The following is a 21323-nucleotide window of genomic DNA, read 5'->3' on the forward strand; positions in this document are numbered from 1 at the left end:
ACTGTATAAAAATTAAAATATGCTCTGGGTCTCTGAGCAGCTGAATCAGAATCTGGGGGATATATGCAGAGACTCAGCAAGTTTCTTCTAATATTAGCTGAGGATGAATGGGCTGGTTGTCTGCAGGATCTGACAAGATTTCTTTGCTGTATTTGTCAGCTACTTAAAATGCCCCTTCCCTTTGCCCAGCCCTGGAAATGCAAAGATGAGGACAGCCCTGCCCTAGAATACATATGGGTAGACCAGAAGGTGGCGAGGGGGTGACAGGGCTCTTCAGGGTTTTGTGGGAACACTTAGGCAGCTACTTTCAGCTGGGGTGAGGAGCCGGTGGAAAGGGGTCAGAGGAGTGTCCTGGAAGGGATCCAGCCCCAGTCAATGGGAGCAAAGACATTCCGCTGGGCAAAATGCAGGTGTGGTGATGACACAGTGACCATGGGACCCTACTCTGGAGGATGGGGCCGATGGTCCACCACAGGACACCCAAATTCATGCGAAACCAGGCTTTAAAGTGTTCCTGTGACAGCTCGGGGAGGCTCGCTCTCCAGACACATGCCTTGTAGGAGGAATTCCTGCCACTCAACCATCAGACCTCGTAGAGCTCAGTGCTCAGCGGAGCCGAGACAGAGCCTCTGGCCGGGGAAAGCGTCACACGCTGGCGACGTGGTTTGGCCACCACAGGCATTTACTGTCCTGAGTGTGTGCCTAAGAGTGGGGAGGACGCCACAGGACTGCAACAGTCCCAGACCGAAAAGGCTGTAATGACTACAAAGAAAAGAGCACAGGAAACATTTTAAACAAAACAGTATTTGGTGGCCAACTGGGTAACAGAGCTAACGCGGATTAAAACAAGATGATATACTGTTTGTTCACGTGCCACGTGATCACAAAACCGTTGGCCAGAGGCCCCCAAGACGGGTCTAGGGGATCCGGCGAGGAAGAGAGCCCGAGACCAGCTCCTTCCCTGCCTGCGGTCAGTCTGGTGGTAGCCACCAGAGATGCCCGCGGCTCAGCTCTCCCTCACGGGGGAAGCTAGCAACATAAAAGGCCATCTATCCCGGCATCATGGAAGGGGCCTGGTTAGGATGACCTGGAAGCCGTGGAAATCATGCAATAAAACTAGATTATCCATTGCTATGCTGAAATGTCAATGTGGGGTAACTAAACCTGTTGTGTGTATGCATTTACCCCCATGATCGTTTCAAAACTCATGTGAACAGTAAAGAAAGGTGGGTAGGCAAAGATGGTGGCTTATATAAGGTTCTAATGATCGCGTTATTTGTGGTGCCCCGGTAACCAACACTTGACTGCAAACCTAGTTCTCCAAGCAAGCTGGACCAGCTGGGCAACCACCACCTCACCCAGCTCTCAGGCGGCTACTCCCGAGACCCACCCAGAGCGGCTTCATCTCTACTTTCAGAAACGTATACGCTACTAACCGTTGTTACGAATGTCCAAAACATAACAATGAGACCACGACTCAAAACAAAATACAGTACAAATTTATTGACTCCAATCATTCTTAGTCAAGATTTAAGCAAAGGAAACAGACAACAGAATTGGATACAAATAAACAACAGATTAACATTAGATAGAAATCTTATTTTACCATGAGTTTTCAGTTCCCAAAAGCTCATTCCTAAATAAAATTGAACAATGATTTAGTCTGCTAAAGCATCTGACAACAAAATATACACAATTTGTTTATAACCACATTTGTTTAATAGTAAGATTTATTCAATGAAAACTTAAAAGTATTGCATTAATGTCAATAAGAAATTATCCCCATCTGAAAATTAACATTAACCAAGTATAACTTTGTGGAAAATTTGAGAACAGCACTAATAAATGACTAGAGAGCACTCAATTCAATTATTTTCAAGATTTACAGTAAAATACTTTGGTTCCCAAACAATGGTCTCTGAAAGGAATTCCTTAAAAACCTGACACTAACCCACGTCTCCTCCTCCGGAACGTAAACACCACCGCTCAGTCTCCCCCACCCCACCCCACCCCCGCCCGGTGTGGAAGCAAACACGGGGAGAAGCGCTGAACAAGCACATTAACAATGATGGAAACATAAAACTTCTTAAAGTGCTAAAGCCACAAAAGAAAACTCTATTTTTTAAACTTAAAAAAAAAAAAAAAGCCAGTGTTAAAGAACTTATTAAATGTATTAGCATTATTTAAATAACACTTTCCATAATTATTACAAAAAACATCAATGAGAAATCAGAAATTGACAAAACGGACTTGTAATATTCCAATATGAATTAGTGCAATTTATAAAGAAACCTGCTATGCATTACATCTAATTGTTTTTGTGGTAAGAAAATTCAAATGCCTTTAATTCCTACGGTTCTGGATTCTGGTTGTGTACACACACACACACACACACACACACACACTGGGTTCTTGGGTCTTTTTCCCCTGGACAGGCCACTGGCCTGCAGAGGAAGACACCCCCTGCCTCCAAGGAAGGGCACGTTTTATTCTTGTACAACTTCTCCCCTCATCGGCACCAACGGGTGCTGTGTGTGGATAAGACTACCACTGATTGATAAGAGCTGGAGCATATTTTTAAAAAGGCTGTTAAGGATCCGCTCCAAAACAAAACCAAGAACCACATACATGCCCCCACAAATGCAAAAGTGATATCCTGGTTGAACTCCTAGTTGTAGATTTTGATAAAACAATAAATGCACACTAGCCGTAACTAGCTTTAAAGGTGAATATTATTAAATTGAAAAATTACTATAAAAAATGCACACTATTTGTAACCTCCATTGCTGACTTTGAGAAAAAGATGTTTTAGGGTGTTCCTCTTTCCCTCTCCCACGTGAAGAAAATGATTCAACAGCAAGTTTCTCAGATTAATAAAGAATATATTAAAACATTTTACATTCTTTCCACAACTGCATAAAAAAAGGCAGCCTGAATACTTACAAGGAATAACGAGCTTCCTACATTTTCAAAAATTAATTCTAATCAGAAAAAACATTTTCGAGAATACCTTTACAAGCTGGCGTCCTAACAATGAAAGACCAACCTGTCTCACAGACCGAGTGTCTGCCCACCGTCTGGGATCAACATTCTTAAAAGGAGCGATTCGTGTGTCTTTCATTATTTTACTTCCTGACATTTAAAATAGTTACATTAGTGGAAGCATGTTTTATTTTTTGACCACCAAAATAAACTCTTTCAGCCTGATGCTTTGAAGGTAGAGTATAAAAAGTAATAGAAAAACCAGAACTGCATTATAAATGTTTTTGGTTCGAAATTTTATTTGAAATCTTAACGTTCCTTGCCTAGACAAAAACGTGAAACGAACGAGACAGAACACTATCTAACAGATACGCTGAGCCTATATTTAGATCAAAAATATTTTTTACTGATGAACATTATTAAAAAATCTTCAAAAACGTAGCATAAAGTTTCAAGTCCTGGGATACTGAATTTACAATGCCAAGATCACGTGTGCCGTGGAAATTCTCACACACACGCTCTAACAGCCAGAAGCAAGGACTACTCTGAGGGAGGCTGTCTTTCCGAAGAAGTGACAGCTACCAAGGTGTTCAGAGTAAGAAAAGAGCACATTATACAGGGAATTAATTCAGTGAACAGTAATCCACCCTGATGTCTCACAGAACATCATACGCTTTAGTTTCATCTTGAAAATGCATAGATTTCTTCAAGAAAATATAAAGATGGCAATAATCGGTTACTGCAACTTCATTTTATTTTCCTTTCTCCATCAAGTTTAAGTAAGAACAAAATTAGGAAGAGACCACTCAAATATTCTGTGACTTGTGGTAGTTTTCAAATGAAAAAATAAAAAGGCAAGATTTCACATGAAATTTCTCTAATCTACAAAGCCAATTGGTATTTTATGAAAAGGCTTGTGTTTCGATAAAAAGTTAAGACTGTCTTTCCTACCGCTGGTACGGAATGTGGGTGACGAGACCGACAAGTACCAAGCTTTTTCCTGCTACAGTGGTACACACTGAAGTACTCAGCAAATTATTTCTTCGTCACAGTAATTTTTTTTTATTTGAGAGAACAGCTTGTAAGAAAAAAATTAATAAACTTGGGAGTCTTCATCCATAGCACTATCTTAAAAGGATTTTGTAGTTTCAAAAATATTTCCACTTGTCCATACCTAACCCCTCAATTGTACCAGTGAAATCAATTTTCCCTTTAGAAACACCTAAAAAAGCCTTTTAATTACAACTAAAACAAAACAGAAAACAAAACAAAACAGCAGCCCAAACCCTATGGGCCAAAATAGGTAGCAAAAACTAATTTTGGACCCTTGATAGTGCTTTAATACAGATTTATGAAACGTTAAAGCAGTGACGTAAAGCAGAATGATTGCACTAAGGACATCTTACCACAATAAACTCCAACAAATTCTAACAGAAACAGAGGCAGGAGATGGTACGCTGTGAACACTGTTCTTGAGAGCGCGTGGGGACCGTGGCGTGGCGTTCTCCCCCGCGTCCCATCTTGGGAAGTCAATGCTAACTCGGGACTTACAGCGGCTGTCCTGACCGCGGGCGTGGGACCGAGGTACCTAAGTGTATGTCCCAACCTTAACTGTCCCACTAATGCTGTTAAATTCAAAATGAGCGAGTGCCTTATGCTGCCTTTGTTTTCGGTCCCAAACGCACTCAGATTTCCCACTGGTGACAGCATGAATCGGAGAAGACCAAACACGTCCAGTCCTCCCAATGCTGGTCGGAGCTGAGACCTGAGGCCCGCGCACACAGCACAGCAGTTCCGATTACAATGCCTATCGCCACAGAAGCTTTTGTAAACGGCTTGGAGGCCTTCCAGACACCCTCACATTTCCATTTCCCAAATCTTCCATCATTAGTTATGTTAAATGACCCAAGAGCAAGCTTTTGTTATTTTATAAAAATCTAAGTATCACTATTGCTGGGGATTTAAATTTCTCACTATTTTCATACAAAAAAATTTCTACATGACCACAAAATACCAAATTATTTATTGTTATCAAGTGTCAGGATAACTTATTAAAGTTGAGGCTTATCATTGTTTTATTGCTAAAGTATCCTAAGATCTAACTCAACGCTGCAAACTACTCCGCTTCCTCCTGATGCGTTGTGGACTTCAGAACGTGGCTGACATTGAACTAGAACTTAGGTGTCTGATATAATCAAAAGAAACACTTGAATAGTATTTCACTGATTGCAAATCAGTAAAAAACCAAAACCACCTCTGGGAAAAGATTATACTGACACCGTGGAATGAGGAACCATGCAAATAACCAAGATCAGTCACATTTCAACATTAATGAAGTCAAATCATCCTGTGACTTGTAAAGTCCAAAGCACAATAGATTTTAGTTTTTCTAAGGTGAGTAAGGACATCACTAATTAGTATCAATTTACCTCAAACTTCTATTCAAGCATAACAATTTCCAACCTTTATTATTCTCTTTTAAAAAATATTTTGTTTCTTATGCACGTTTCACAATTTAGGTGGAGGAACTCTGGAGACCACCGTCCCTTCTGTGGCAGGTGAAAAGGGGCGGTCTTTCAGTTGTGGCTCTGTTCGTGACTCCAAAGACTGAAGGCCGTCTTGAATGTCCTATGGCACAGTTTACACATGAACTGTCTTTTAAAGGTGATTGCAGAAAGGGGAGGGGCATGGTAAAAAAGCGTGTCGGATTCCTGGGGCACGAACAGTTTCTCCGTGGCAGGAGTGGGGTTTTCAGACAAGGCTGTGGGGCTGTCGGGCTCCAGAGGCTGGATCTTGGGCAGCGGCGGGGGCAGCGGGGGCGGGGACGGAGAGTTTGTGGGCACAGGGCACACTTCCGAGTCTTTATGCGCCGGGTCCTCCGTAGCCTGAGACATGTGGGACTGGAAGTGGCTCCAGAGCCGGAAGTTGGTGCGGAAAGCTTTGTTGCACACGTGGCAGATGAAGGGTTTCACAGAGCACAGGAGCTCCTGGTGCCGCTCCAGCTGCTTGTGCGCCGTGAACGTCTTGCCACACTTCTCGCAGGGCCATAGGCTGGTGTCCTTGCTGGAGCCAGCGTCCTTGGAGGCGGCGCGGGCCTCGGGTGCCTCTTCCTCGGCCTCCTCCGCGGGCTCCTCTTTGACGTGGATTTTCAGTTGCTTCGAGAGGCTGAGGTCTTCGGGGAGGCAGGAAGAGTCTTCTGAATCGAAGTTCACTTGCTCCGAACAATCACTGAAGGCATTGTCGTCTTTGGCGGGGACCGCATGGTTGGCTTTGTGGGGCTCGGGCTGGGCCGGGGCCCTGGCAGCAGCAGTCACGTCACCATTGTGGTCCAGGATGGGTAAGGAAAAGTTTTCGGCCGGCGCCATGGTGTTCTGATTATGGACTTCAACTTGGTGCCGCCAAATGCTGAAGGAGGACTTGAAGGTGCGCATGCACTCGAGACACGTCAGCTTCTTGTACTCACACTTACTCTCGTGCTCCTGCTTTAGCTCCGGCGAGAAAAACCTAAGGCTGCAGTAGGGGCAAACGGTTGCGTTTCTGCATAATCGCTCGTGGTTTCCTTGCTCTAGAAGAGAAGAGAGCTTAGCATTACAGAGGCGGCACTGGTAAACCTCCTTGTTCTCTACTGGACTCTCGAGAGAAACATGCTCTTTGGGCTTAGCGGTCCTACTGACGCCAATGGGCTTCTCTCCCGGGTGCATTTTTATGTGCTGCTTGAACTGCGAGAGAAAGCGGTAGGCTTTTCCACAGTAAGTACAAATGTACGCTCCTTTGGCTCGCGACCGCAAGTTCCTCTTGATGGCCTGGGCCTGGGAGCTACTCTGCCCCTGGAACCCAGGCTTGCTGCGCCTCAGCTTAATGATCAGGGCCTTCTTAATCTCTCTCTCTCGCACTATGTCAATCAGCTTTCTTTGGAATTTCTCATCCAAAACGGCATGTGAACTAGAGGCTGGTGACGGGTTCTTCACTATGCCGTGCTGGGTCTGACAGTGCGTCCACACTTTGAAGTTTGTGTGAAACCGCTTGTGACAGATGTCGCAAGCGTAGGGCTTCTCTGGGTTATGGTACATGTTAATGTGCCGGTGAAGACCTGCGGTCGATCTAAAGATCTTAAGGCAATGTTTGCATTTAAATTTTTTGTTTGGTCTTGTTCCCTCCAACTCACCAAATTCATCTTTATTCAAGTCAGAATCTGGAAACTCTGTGTCAGGGAGGGGAGGGCTCGAGCCCTCCTCGAAGTTCTCTTCGGACACCAGAGACCCGTGCTCGTCCTCCTTCACCTTCTTCAACGGCAGCCTTCGGTCCGCCTGGAACCTCCTTTTCGCCGGAAGCCTGCTCATGTCTTTTTGGTCGTCTTCGGCTGTCAAGGAAAGGTCTCTGGCGGCGGCCGCCGCAGCCGGGTCTCCCACGGTGACGCGGATGATGTCAGAGGGGTCTGACAGGGGGCTGCGGGGCTCCGTCTTGATGCGGACCTCAGTCACGGCAAGCTCCCCTTCCCTCTCCGTGGACTGGGAGGCGCTGAAGGACCGGAGGCGGTGGGGCTGGGGCGCGGGGCTCCGCTCATCGAGGGCCGCCTTCTCCCCGCACTCCTTCAGAGACGACTGCTGCGACAGAGCACAGAACCCGCTCCCCGGCACCTCGCCTGCCACCGCGGAGCGGCCCTGGGAAGATTTCAGATCTATGGAGGGTGAGAGGCCGGGCACCTGGCTGTCCATGGACAGCGACCGTCTGAGGAGACTCTTGACGAGCGGGCCGCTTCTGTCGATGCCTGGCTTCCCGCAGCCAGAGCTGCCGGACGGGACCACCAGCCCCAGCTTGGAGTAGTACAGCAGGTTTCGGTCTTCACCTGGCCCGCCTCCTTTGTGAGTCTCCTTCAGCACGTAGGGGGTCTCCGACGAGCTTCCGAGAGACAACACCGGGGGCCGTGGTCTCTTCAAAGCCAACTCGATGGCTTTGCCTTTGGGGAGCTGGCTGCTGAGACCGGCTGTATCGTCCATCGCCTCTCGGTCCTGCAGCAGTGCATTCCTTTTCAGCAAACTGCTTCTGTTGGGGTCATCCAGAGGCCCCGCGTGCTCCAGAGACTTTGCATAGCCCACAGAACCATCTTTCGGCCAGCTCTTTTCAGCCAGTGGCAAAGTGTGGAGCGGCTCGGCCGGTTTGGGAACGTGGGGCTTACTGGTGCTGGTCTTGACTGCAGTGCTAGGGGAGGGCCGGGACGTATGGCTTAGGTCGGGCTGATTCTGACTCACAGTTTTTCCCTGTGATTCGTTTCTACTTTGACAAACGATGACGCTTCTCTTCTGAGAACTGCTTTCATCATCTTCTATGAATATTTTTTTCCTGTTGGGACACGCTGGAAAGGGGGCCTGAGGTGTTTTAGAGACGATGTTAGTCAGAAAGGAAATCCCAAGGCTATAGCCTAGTTCTTGCACGGCCGCGAGACTGCTTTTCTCGACAAATAAAGATGAAGAATAAATGTAGTTCAAAACGTTATCAAAAGCATCTGGTTCACAAAAGTCAAGCTGAAAGACAGTCTGTGATTCATTCTCCTTGTTGGTGAATAAACTCTGGAAGTATTCACTGCTGGCGGCCAAGACATTTTTATGCGCTCGAAATTTCTGGTCTCCAACAATCAGAAGCACGTCACACAGCTGTCCTTTGAGGCGTTCCTCGTTGAGCGCGCTCAGCAGAGAGATGGCATGTGCCGGGTTGATGTAATGCAGCAGCCCCTCCATCGCGGGTGCTTACCTGAAAGACAAAGTATACGATTATTGTGAAAAGCGTGGTGAAAAGCTCTCTCTGGGATGAAACGCTCAAGGGCAGGGAGCCCTGGCTGTCTTTTTATAGGTGCCAGAGCTGAGCGGACTGTGGGCAGACAAAAGCTGTGTGGATGAACGATTTTACGTCGACAACAGGGGAAGAGCAGCCCGTGGGTCTCGGGGCTCGTGGAGCGCGTCGGTCGCTGCCACTGCGGGGTTTTAGGACTGAAGACTGTGGCACAGATGTTCTCATACCAGCAGAGGGCTGCCGGACCTCGGCCGCTGTGCGGAACAGCCCTGTTTGAAATGAAAGGTTGGCTACTTAGGGTTCCTATCCATTCGACACTCGGTCCTATCCCTCTTAGTTCAGAGAGTAAGCACGAAGAATTGAAGCTCCTGAGTCTGCGATTCTGAAAGAAGTCAGTCTTATCATTGGACGTACTTATCCACCTTGTGAACTGTGACCACTGGGTTGCAAAGGGGGAGGGGGGTCTCACCAGACCTTTAAAAATAGGGAAGAATCTGGAAAGGGAAAGAAAAATTTCACTCACTGATCACTGCTGTATCACAGTCTTCAGCAAAGGTTAGAATGTTAAACAACAGAAGAGCTTGGTTTCTTTCTTATGCTAACCACCTTGCAATCTGCTGAATACTTTTTTCTCACCAAATCACATATTCAACGATAGCACAGAGGAAACTATGGTCTGATCTAAACGTAATTACTACTAATTTTAAATTAAGGGGTTTGAAATGAGATCTCACTGCAGTTCTCTTCCAATCTAAAGGCGAGATGCGAAGGCCTGGTGCTGGGTGCGGCCTCTGGCAGAGGTACGGGGGTGAGAGGCTGCCCCCTTCCTGGCTGAGTACCAGGTCCCTCATGTGAAATGGGTGAGACGACTGCACCCTCCTTTAGGGTTGTTGCAAAGGCTGGATGAGCCAGCATCTCACACAAGGCAAACATTTAATTCAGTATCAAAGAAAAAGGTCCATATTAATGCCACCCATGCTCTCAACGAAGGGAAAGCCATCTCATACAGACACAAGGCCAGACTCTCCAAAGCTGACCCTTCACTTGGGCTTCCGTTGCTGTAACACCTCATCTCTGGTTTGACGGGAGTGTCTTCTTTGAAATAGTTACAACGTTTAGGGGCATCTGGGTGGCTCAATTAAGTGTCCAATTCTTGATTTTGGCTCAGGTCATAATCTCAGGGGCGTGGGATCGAGCCCCGTGTCAGGCTCCGCACTGGGTATGGAGCCTGCTTGAGATTCTCTCTCACCCTCTGCCTCTCCCCGCTCTAAAAAAATAATAAAACAGTTATGACATTTATTTTTGAATGGATGTCTCATGGCATTTATTTATTTATTTATTTATTTATTTATTTATTTATTTTTTTTTTTTTTTTTTTTTTAAAGATTTTATTTATTTGAGAGAGAGAGAAACAGCATGAGAGGGGATAGGGTCAGAGGGAGAAGCAGGCTCCCCGCCGAGCCGGGAGCCCGATGCGGGACTCGATCCCAGGACTCCGGGATCATGACCTGAGCCAAAGGCAGATGCTTAAACGACTGAGCCACCCAGGCGCCCAGCATTTATTTTTGAATGGATTCAAAGTAACTAAGACTGACAGTTTTCTCTTCCTCCAGAGGGCAGGTTGTAAATGTACTAAACTCGGCGCCCAGGACATTGGCAAGTTCTCCTCCGGTTTCAAAGGACAGCCTTTGCTGGTCAACCAGCATGCGGACTCTTCAGAAGAGCCCACGAAGAAGAGTTTGCTAGGCCACCAACCTGGAGTGACCAAGCACGATACACAAACTTCTCTCCTATTATTCTGATTCCTCTCTATGGTGTTGACTCAATTTAATGGGCTCTGAGACATGACTGCTTCCAGGGACGTTATCCCCAAACAGATGCCTTGGTCAGAGTGTACGGAGTTTCTGCTCATTCTTGCCTACCATCATTTCATATCAGTGGCAAATTTTAATTCCTATTTGCGATTGCTTGATAGAGACCTTTGCCCTTCCTTTTCTGTTAGCCATTTAAATTTCTCCCTTAATCCTACTATCATGTCTCAACAATCCTGCATTTATTTACATACCCCCTCATCATCTTTCACAAAGGTCAGCAGAGAAAGAAATAACTTGTAATGCCACATTTACAACTCAGCTGTGTACTAAATGCTGTTTTTAGTGCTAATAATTTTTGAGAAACCTAGTTCAGATGTTGCCACAGGAAAAAGCAACAGGGGCGCCTGGGTGGCTCAGTCGTTGGGCGTCTGCCTTCGGCTCAGGTCATGATCACAGGGTCCTGGGATCGAGCCCCGCATCAGGCTCCCTGCTCCGCGGGGAGCCTGCTTCTCCCTCTCCCACTCCCCTTGCTTGTGTTCCCTCTCTCGCTGTGTCTCTCTCTGTCAAATAAATAAATAAAATCTTAAAAAAAAAAAAAAAAAAAAGGAAAAAGCAACAGATGCAGAATTAAAAACAGGGACAAGTACTTTTCAGAAAGGGTTTCTTACAATCAATTTAGTGATTAGAAACTAGCAATTAAAGTCATAAACTGACTAGGACAGAGTAGAAAATGTCAGAATGCCTCAAACACAGGAGGCCGACGTCTTGTGAAATGTCAGTGTCAGTTACATGTGCACACGTCCACACGCGTGAGCACGCACAACATACTCCTACTCCCTCCCTGTTAGCCGGGGTCAAGACGGTTGGAAAGTCAGCGTGGGCGGCTAGTCAACGTCGAAGGCTCGGTTTCCCCCACTGCAAGGCAGGGAGAAGAGCAGCTACCCACAACGCTACGGTGAGACGTAAATGAGAACATGGTACTGGCCACCTCCAACACACCACAAACTGTACCAGACCTTCACAAGTCACTCACTCGTTCGCTCATTCAACAAAACGCCCTCGAGAAGGTTTGAAGAAGGCAAGGAGCCGTGAGAATCACGAGGGAGAGCACTGCAGGCAGAGGGAAGAGCCCACGTCACAGCAGGGCTGGAGCAAGGGGCTGCGGAAGACAGAACAGGGCTGAGTGAACCGCAGGAAGACTGAGCTTTCCACCGCAAGTGAAAGGGCAGTCGCTGGAAGATTCTGACAGAAAAATGACAAGGACGTGAATTATGTTTCAAAAGGATCATTCGGGCTCCGATGTTGAGAATGGATCAAAGCAGGCAGGGAAAGGTGGAAGCTGGGAGACCAGCTAGGAGCCAAGAGCAACAAGGCAGCTGAGACAGGACTGTGGCCCAAACCAGCCGGAGTCAGTCTACTGCAATGATCCGTGTGAGACTCGATGGTGCCTGCGCCAAGGTGGGAGTGGAGGTAAAGCAGTCATTAGGATTTCTAAGGGACTGACCATGGTCGATAAGAAGGTGAGGAGTTAAAGAGAGTTCCAAGAACTGTACCAGAAGTGCTGGATGTCTTACTTGAGATGAAGTCTGATGGAAAAATTGGTTCAGGTATTTTCCAGGAATTCAGTTTGATGTTCTAAATGTGAGCAGCACCTATTCATTAACGGACCCTTTGTGGGCACCCCTACAACCTTTCCTGTGCTTCCCGGGATCACTTCCCAAATAAACACCTGCTCTGAATCCGTGGCTCAGGGTCTGCTCTTGGGGAAATCAAAAGAAGACACCAGGGCACCTGAAAGCACAGGTGTGGGCTAAGGGAGTGTGTGAGGACTAAACCAAGTGAGAATTTCCACGTCCCTGGACACGAAGTAAAGGCAACTGCACACGCCGCCTGCACCCTGCTGCTACATACCAAAAAACACAGTTCAGAAAAATTTCCTTCTTTTGCTTTCTTCAAATTACCATGATCCCTGCTTTTGTTCTAAATCACTACTTCTAATCCCCTGAACCACAGGCTCCCATACTCTTTAATGAAGACATTTGGGAATTAGGGAAAAGCAAGTCACTCCGATGTGGGTTGTATGACAAATAGTCGCTGTCCCTGAAAACTGCTTAAAGCGATCCATTTGGCTCTCGCCTCCATTTAGAATCATCAGTGAGACTGCCTGCTTGGAAAGGGGCCAAGCCCGTCAGATTCCGGGTACACGGGTGCGGGCGACGCCCCCTGCCGCCCGTTCGGCTCACCCTGGCACCAACTGCACACCCACCAACAGCTGCCGTGTGCTTCCTCTACCACATCTACCGCTAACATTCTTACACCTTCACTGAGTGTTTACAGCAAGCCTAGCAGGCAGGTACCATGACTGTTCTAGAGGTGAGACGCCCAGGCACAGAGGGTGAAGTTCACTTGCTTGAGGTCCCACCAAGCACAAGTGGCAGAGCAGGATTCACAGCAGGGGCTGTGGCTGCAGAGGCCAAGCTCTTTAACCCCCACACCGTGCTGTCTCCAGTTCCCTCCCTTAATCCGAACAGAAATCTCTGGGCTGGGCACTGTCCACGTGCCTGTTTTACAATTGAGGAGACGGAGGCGCTGGGAGAGCCCGCACTGTGCCCAAGGTCACACCGCCGCCAGCAGTGGGGCGAGCTGGGAGTTGGGGAGGGCCCAGCGCCTGGACTCAGCCATCACCTTCCGCAAGTCTCACGGCCCGGTGCCTGGCGGGACACGGAGGATGGAAGCCCAGCAAGCACGGGCCTGTCCTGCAGCTCTCAGAGACCCGTGCGGTGGGAGCGGGACAGGTTAGTGTGTTAGCACGTGCCAACGTGCAGAGCCCCGGACAGGGCGCTGCAGGGGCTCGGGCGCGGTGCAGGTGGAGGCTTCGCGGGCAGCTGAGAGGCACGTCAGGGGAGGCACTCGACAGAAGATGCTTCCTGAACAAGCAGGAGTCAGGAAGGCAGGGTAAAAGGCATTCCGAGGGCAGGAGCCGTGTTGGACGGCACAGAGCCGAGGCGGAGAGGCTGCCGGAGCAGGGGTGGCGTGCAGGGGAGGGCAGGCGACGGGGCTGCGGAGGGAACAGGCGCAGGAGGGCCCCAAGGACCAAGCTAAGGCCGCTCCAAGACCTTCAAGGGAGAAGGACCTCCTCTCTCCTCTCGGGCAGCCGGGGACAAAGTCTGGAGCCGTCTGGAGGAGAGCGAGCACAGGGCACGCAGACTCCTCACCCTCCGCCTGATGCCCTTGCTTTTACCTTTTTCATTATGAAAACTCAAAAACCATGGGCCCTTTCCTGGTCTAGCTGCAAACAACTAACATTTTGGAGTTCTGTGTTTTAAAGACAGTAGGCATATTTATTGAGCTTAACTAACTTAACTAAAAATAGAAAATGCGGGGCGCCTGGGTGGCTCAGTTGGTTAAGCGACTGCCTTCGGCTCAGGTCATGATCCTGGAGTCCCGGGATCGAGTCCCGCATCAGGCTGCCTGCTCAGCGGGGAGTCTGCTTCTCCCTCTGACCCTCCTCCCTCTCATGCTCTCTCTCATTCTGTCTCAAATAAATAAATAAAATCTTTAAAAAAAAAAAAATAGAAAATGCTCCACTAAGGATGCATTGTGACTAAGTCACCACCCGTGCATTTCATGCGCTAATCCAGCGGGACCCCTGGGGGAGCCCGGGAGTGCAAAGTGAGCGCCCAGCCCCTTTGCTGTTCCTGCTCCTCAGCCCTCAGGTAAGACCGACTTTGTTGCCAAATGTACCTCCTCCTCCACAAATCCGGTGGCTCATCAAACTCCAACTTCTCACCTATGTTTCAATGATGAATAACGAGGACCTCTGCTTTACAGGAGACCGTGCATCACAAACCGAAAAGCTCGCACACGAAACTGCATATTGCCCCCGAGTCCGCCCCCCACTCCTTTTCCATTGCTCATCTCCACCTGACTCATCGGGGCAGAGTTCCTGCTATCACCGTAGTCATAGTGAGAAGCCTTGGCGCTCTGAAGAGGAAAGTGGGTGAAATGTGGACTGAAGAGCCGTTTACAATGGACAGAAAGAGCTCAGTGGAAACCCCCCGGGAAAGCCAGACTCTGAAACTGGGCTGGTGTGCTACCGCTTGGATCCTCGAACACACAGATCTTCCCGAACTCTGCCTGAATTGTTCGTATTTCATGCTGTTTCCTGAAATTTCAAAATGAGAATCTTTACAGTTAACAATTCATGGAACCCACAGCTCCATGGAAAAGACCTTCCAATCAGTATTTGTCTCCAGTCCTGGCTCTGTCACCTATTAGGTATGTAACTGGTAAAGATCACTCGACCTTTCTGAGTCGTAGTATCCTTAACCTGTTAGATGGGGCTAACCCTACTTACCACACAGGATTTTTATGAAGAACAAGACGCACAGTGTTTGCCACCTCCTCGTGTATGTAGTGCTTCCTATTCGGCAAGCACGAATTTTATGTCCTTCCTCTCTTCCTCTCCTGAATGCTTATGGTCCCAAATGTTATAAATCGTAAGAGATGCTGGTGATGGGAGAGGAGTGAGCTGGCTGGCTGCCTGTTGTCCAGTCACACACATTCCCGTGGTAGGACAGAGACACATAAAAATCAAATAGAATGAAAGATATAAACAATGCTACGAGAATACTTATTTCAGGAGGCAGTTAATTTGGCCAGGTGGTGGGAGGGTGGGTGACTGCACGGTGGGGACATCAGGAAGACCTGGGATTCACCTCCCACTCGACTACTGTAATAGCAAGGCTTCCATTCTTCCCACTTCTACTACAGATACACTCCTACTAAAGGCTTGCGCTGGCCTCAAGTTCCAATTCCCTAGCATGGCCACAAAGACCTTTGCAACTGAACCGCAGAAAATTATTTTGTACCAACACCTCAAATTCCTCAGGTACGAAATGCCAAGAGAAGCAGGGATTCGTGTCTTAATAGAAATTAATTCAATGCATATAATTTCCTCTTTATACTAATATTAGATCAAGGAGTTAAGATTTTTAAGGGGATGGAGGAAAGGCAGACGATTTTGGAATACAGAGCATTCTGGTGATATGCGCAGAAAAAAGCAAAGCACAGCTAAGCACTGGGATAAAAGGGCACCAGGAGGTGAATGAGGGGCCCAGAAAGGGAGACGGGAAGGGACCAAGATAACCTCACTGACTTTTAAGTTTTGGAGACTAAAACTCAGGCTGGTATCAGAGCTAAGGTACGTTATAAATCGAACTTGCTTCAAGACCGGCCCATAAAACCCCTGGTTCCACTTCCCTAGGAAAACGTCTGCTTACATCCAAAACATCAGCCTAAAACCGAACTCTGCACGCATGATCCTTTGGAATGCTGGGGACGGCTCGCACAGTCCCAACCATTACACCAGTAAAAAGGAGGAACCCATGTTACAAAGCAAATACCTCGTCAGAAAAACAAAGCACCTACACGTGACTCTGGAGCACACACATACCGCTCAGCCCCAAACCTTCACGCCTAATGCTCCACTCTATTGCATTCTTCGAGGAGACAAGAAGTGCTCTAAGTTAGGTTTTATCACTCACTTGGTGACAATGAAGACAAGCAGAAATCATCTAAGGCTTCTCGGATTTCAAAGCCAGCCTTCCTCAATCGGATCCCCCCAGGGCAGGTGTGTCACCCCCTTGGGTGCCCGTCTCACCCCATTTTCAGTCTCTCCTGAGAGGGGCTGACTTTAGTTTCGGGGTGTGCTCTGTTGTAACATAGCTTGGGCCCTTCACGGACACCTGGATTAGCAGAGCGGCCTCTTCTGTTTGGCTCTGGAAGAACCACCCTTGTCCCAGGAGTAAGTCTGAGGAGCTGCTCTCTGCTAGCTTAGGGGCAGGCACCAACCAAAGCCACGCAGACCACAAACTTTCTCCCCGGAAGGAAGATGGGCCTGCACATGCAGCTGGCTGGTACCCACCATACTGATTCCTGCCAGTTACCTTGGTTTCTGTACTTCCTGGCCCAATTCTCTAGCTTTTCCTTAAACCTCAGGAGCAGCCCGGTGTCTACAATAAATTCCTTGTTCTATTCAAGCTAGCCTGTTTCTGTTCTTGTTATTAAAGGACCCTAACTGATACATTTCCAAGTGTTACTCATTCTTCCTGCCATGCTCTCCAAGTTCATCCTTTACAATCCTGCTGCTAGATGGGGCTTCCTAAACAAAGCTTCAAGCATTCACTGGACATACACACTAGAGACTACTACTATATATTCAACTTATTTATTGAGCTCTTATTATGTGCAAGGCATGATTAGACATGCCTGAAATACAGGACGCACAAAACAGACCAAGGCCCCCAAATTCTAGGGGGGTAAATGAGATAATGAACAAGGAAACAAATGAAAAGGGTAGATTCAGGTTGCACTATAATGGAAATAAACAGGGTGCTATAACCGGGTGGAGAAACTAGGGGTATGGAGAGAATGCTTAGGAAATGCCTCAATATGGTATTTTGGCTGAGTGCTAAAAGTTGGCTGAAAAGAAATAATAATGAAAACATGGTTCTCCACTAGGTTAAAATGCAAAATTTTAAAACACAGACTCTACACCTCTGTGAATCTGGTCACAAAATACTTTTTAAAATTTCTTTCCCTTCGTTATTCCCTTGTGATGACTTCCTGCTTCAGATGCTGTGTCTCTGAGACACAACCCGAGTGTCCTGCGTCTCCCACTACAAGACCTCGAATGTCCAAGACCTCATCTACCCTTCTCCAGCACCCCACTCAGCTGAACGCTGATCATCCTTCAGAGCTCAGCTCAAGTCCAGTCCCTCCATTAAGCCTTCTGCCACAGGCTGGATTGTGTCCCCCTCTCCACACCCCATCACATGCTGAAGCCCTAACCACCCGCGCCCCCCTTCCCCGGCACCTCAGAATGCAAGCATATTTAGGGGCCCCTGGGTGGCTCAGTCTTGGGATACTTAAAAGGCTCAGAGGTCTTTTCACTGCTCTGTGCTGCTTGCTGAGGCAGGAGAAAGGTGATGTTCAGAACAAGAAAACAAAGCGTTCTGAGGGTCAAACTGACAGGCCAAGAGGAGACAAATCACAGAAGTACAGGCTGCTGATGAGTAATGGAATAAAATAACTGGATGTGGGGCGCCTGGGTGGCTCAGTCGTTAAGTGTCTGCTTTCTGCTCAGGTCATGATCCCAGGGTCCTGGGATGGAGCCCCACATTGGGCTCCCTGCTCAGTGAGGAGCCTGCTTCTCCCTCTATCTCTGCCCCTCCCCCTGCTTGTGCAAATGCGTGCACTCTGTCTCTATCTCAAATAAATAAAATCTTAAAAAAAAAAAAAAAGAACGCAAGCATATTTAGACAGATTTTTTTAAAGGGATCATCAAGTTTTAATGAGGACTTTAAGGTGGGCCCAAATCCAATCTGAGGATATAAGAGGAGGATATAAGGACACCAGCACACAGAGGGACGAGAACATGACGACAGGAAAGCTGGTCCTCTACACGCCAAGGAGACAGGCCTCACGAGAAACCAACCCTGCCCACACCCTGGCCCTGGACTTCTAGGCTCCAGGACTGTGAGGAAATACATTTCTGGTAAGCCCCCCAGTCTGCGGTGCTGTTTTGGCAGACCTAGCTAACAGACGTTCCTTGACTCCTTCAGTTTATAATGAGCAAGCACCTTTCAACTCCGGTATCACAGAGATTGGCACCGTTCACACAATGTTTATTTGCTGCCAGATACTGTTGTTTGTCTCCCCAACAGAACTCTGAGCTGTGTGAGAACTAAAAATCTACTCAATTATCTTTTGACACTCTTCACAATATCCAACGTGGTATCTTGCACAATAAATATTTGTTGATTTTTCTGTAGTCTGATAATCCAATTAAATGCAGGAGTGGAAATTATGCCTTTCATTGGTTTTCCTAAAGTAAAGCTGGTCCCATCACTGCCTTTTACAATACTATATTGATTTTTCTATTACTTCCTGGATAAAATCCAAACCCTACAGACTGGCATACAAGCCTCTTCATAGTCTGGTCATATTTATCTTTCTGCTGCCCTCTTTGGACACTCTTTGCCATCTACCCTGCAAACCTGTACATCCAATGTCCACCACCTAACATACCTTTCTTACCTTCCCTTGGCCAACTTTTACAGAAAGATCCAGCTCAAATGTCACTTGTCTGTGCAAAGCTCTTGTTACTGTGCCCCCAGCCAATGGCTCAGTCCTATCTGAACTACCACAATATTCCATCCACCTGTCTGCAATAAGAGCACAACTATTTTGAGTGTCCTGCTTTTCTATCTACCTCCCTGGTGAGAGCCCTCAAAAGGAAGAATGCTTATTTTCGTCTGTGTATCCCCAATGCTTAGCACAGGCCTGACAAGTATCTGCTGGGTAAAGAGAGAAATCATTACACTCAAGGTTCAAGACCTGCACCTGCTCACCTTCACTGCTCCAGCATCTGTTACAGAGCTTAGCATGTGGCAGCTCTGCTTTCTGAACGAGCTCTTGTGGCTTACAGGTCTACAGGATGAGGACTCCCAAATCTGTATCTCTGCTTCGACTTCTCTCTGGGACCACAGGTGCCCGCTGAGTACTTCCATCACAGCTAACTCCACATGCCCGGGGCAGTACTTAGGGCCCACTTCCCTGGCCCCTACCCCACATCTGCTTGTCCTCACACATTCCTTATTTGGTTAGATGTGCTGCCAACCACCAGCTCTCCCAAACCGGAAACCTCTTTCCTCTCTAGCCCATCAGCACAACCTGGCAAACCTCGCTTGTAAACAGCTCTAGAATCAGCTCTCCTCATCCCTGTTGGTTCTGGGGACAACTAGAATTGTCCCTTCAGTCATTTCCTGCTCACCTGGAGACTCCCAATAACCCCTCTTTGGTTACACACCCAGCATCCTTTGCCATAAACACTCTTAGGTTCCTTGAAGTCTGGGGTTATCACCTTTTCACTCCACAGAATGAAGTGCACTCCGTGTTCAACAGTGTCAAGTGAAAGAATGAATAAGCAAACCAATACCCCAAATTTCTACCTTCTTTTTATCACCAATATTTAGGAGTACTTAAATTTAGAAGTAACGACAATTAGACGTTAGAGGTGGATGAGGGATTTACTCCAAGCATCGGAGGGGAGAAAGGAGTAACTGTCAGTGAGAAATCCAAAATCGATTAGCCCACTTTGTCCCCTTGAACAAGGTGCACAGACCACGGTGCAGGCTCCTTGCTGATGACTGAGGGTCATCGTTATGAACAATCACTGGACTATGCTGTAATACGCCGATGCCCTCTGATGCCAGAGGTGGGCAGCGCTGGGCGCTCCCGCACTAAAACACCCCAGATGCTACACTGTCTGGGGTCTGATGAACCTTTGCCCCCCGGACCACTGCGTGGCAATCCCGAGGGAGAACCGGTCTCTGAAAACACCCCACGTCCACACGTGCTGCTCAGGTGGCATTCTCCAGAAGTACGCAGCCCTGTGCTTGCAACGCATAGCAACCGGGGTGCAGGGCTGGTGCCGAGGGGCTCCCCTAGGCTGCGACCCTCCACAGGCCGCGACTGAACTCGTTCGAGATAAGCGGTTTAGGCGATCAGGCAACCCATACAAACACGCCGGGGACTCCTGCCGGCGGAGGTCTCTGCGCGGGGATGCCCAGAGCCTCTGGTCCCGAGCCACCCCCTTCCCCAGCGCCTCCGGCCGCAGATTCTCAGGGAACCGTCCAAAGCCCCGCACAGAGGCCTGCGGCCAGAGGCGGGCAGTCCGAGAACCGGGTCCTCCGGGGGTTCTGGAGGGAAAGGAGCGCGCTCCGAGGCCACGCGTCCGGCAGAGGGCGGGCCGGGGAGGCGGGCAGGGGCGGGGCCCGCAAAGTCAACTTGGGCTGCGGAAGGGTTTCGCCGGCGGCCGCCGGGCGGGACCGTGGAACCACGCGGCGCAGGCTGCGGCAGGTGCGGGGTTCCAGCCACCCCGCTGCTTCCGCGCACCCCACCCCGTCCCCTGCGCGCCCCCACGCCTGCACCGGACCGGAAGACGCCCTCGGCCGGAAGGCGTCCCAACAGCTCCGCGCAGGTGCGCGCGCCGAGGCCAGGGACGTCCGGCCCAGGGGGGCACCTGGCCGGGCGAGGGTAGACCAGCCGGGGATGGAGCGTGCGCAATGGCGAGAGCGAGGCCAAGTGCGGGCAAGGAGCATGCGCAGTGTGAAGCCACAATCGGCTACGTGGGAGCCCGGGGCATGCTCGGTGAGAGCCCGGACCCGCGCACGCGCAGAAGCGCTCGGAGCCCGCAACCCGCTGGTGGAGAGAAAAAAGAGAGAAATCACCTCAGAGTTACGTCAGGAAAGGCCGCGTTTTGCGAGGAGGCTGTGGCCTCCCACGGGGCCCCGCAGTTCTCCTAGGGCGAGGGGCGTGACAGTTACTCACCGGTCTCCAGCCCCGAGGCAGACGCAGGGCCCCTTTCCGCTCACACTCGGCTCGCGCGCGCCGCAGCCGCCGCTGCCGCTGTGATTCCATCCATCTTGAATTTGACGTCATCCCACACCAGGGATGAGGTCATCGCAGGCAGCGCTCGTCACGTGCGCGGCGCTGTGATTGGGCGCCGGGCGCCGGGGGGCGGGGCGAGGGAGGTGCGCCGCGCCGGGGGCGGGAGGGGGTGGACGAGGGCGGGCCTGACGGGAGCGCCGCTGCCGTCCGCGTCCTTCAGCGCTCCGCGCGCGCCTTCCGCCCGGCGTCCGCGTGCGCCCGCATCCTCCGCGCGCCCGCCCCCCG

The 21323-nt window shown here is 49.2% G+C and overlaps 1 protein-coding gene across 3 annotated transcripts; it reads right to left on the reverse strand.

The window, feature by feature from the left end:
• Window positions 1-1477: 1477 nt before the first annotated feature.
• Window positions 1478-21093, reverse strand: ZBTB21 (zinc finger and BTB domain containing 21). Of its 3 annotated transcripts, XM_006735629.3 has the most exons (3): window positions 20979-21093; window positions 7148-8730; window positions 1478-6547 (listed from the first exon to the last, which is right to left on the reverse strand). In XM_006735629.3, exons 2-3 carry the CDS (start codon window positions 8715-8717, stop codon window positions 5559-5561), a joined length of 2559 nt encoding a protein of 852 aa, XP_006735692.2. In that variant the 5' UTR covers window positions 8718-8730; window positions 20979-21093; the 3' UTR covers window positions 1478-5558. The 3 variants fall into 3 exon arrangements, with proteins under 3 accessions (XP_006735692.2, XP_006735691.2, XP_030886379.2); XM_006735628.3 differs by having other exon boundaries at window positions 1478-8730; XM_031030519.2 differs by having other exon boundaries at window positions 1478-8730; window positions 20879-21084.
• Between the last annotated feature and the right edge of the window lie 230 nt (window positions 21094-21323).

This window comes from Leptonychotes weddellii, chromosome 1, assembly GCF_054177405.1.
Source record: "Leptonychotes weddellii isolate Sample4059 chromosome 1, ASM5417740v2, whole genome shotgun sequence".
NCBI lineage: Eukaryota > Metazoa > Chordata > Mammalia > Carnivora > Phocidae > Leptonychotes > Leptonychotes weddellii.

Coding starts and splice junctions, on each gene's coding strand:
- ZBTB21 (XM_006735628.3), bottom strand. CDS start 8,717: ATGGAGGGGCTGCTGCATTACATCAACCCGGCACATGCCATCTCTCTG.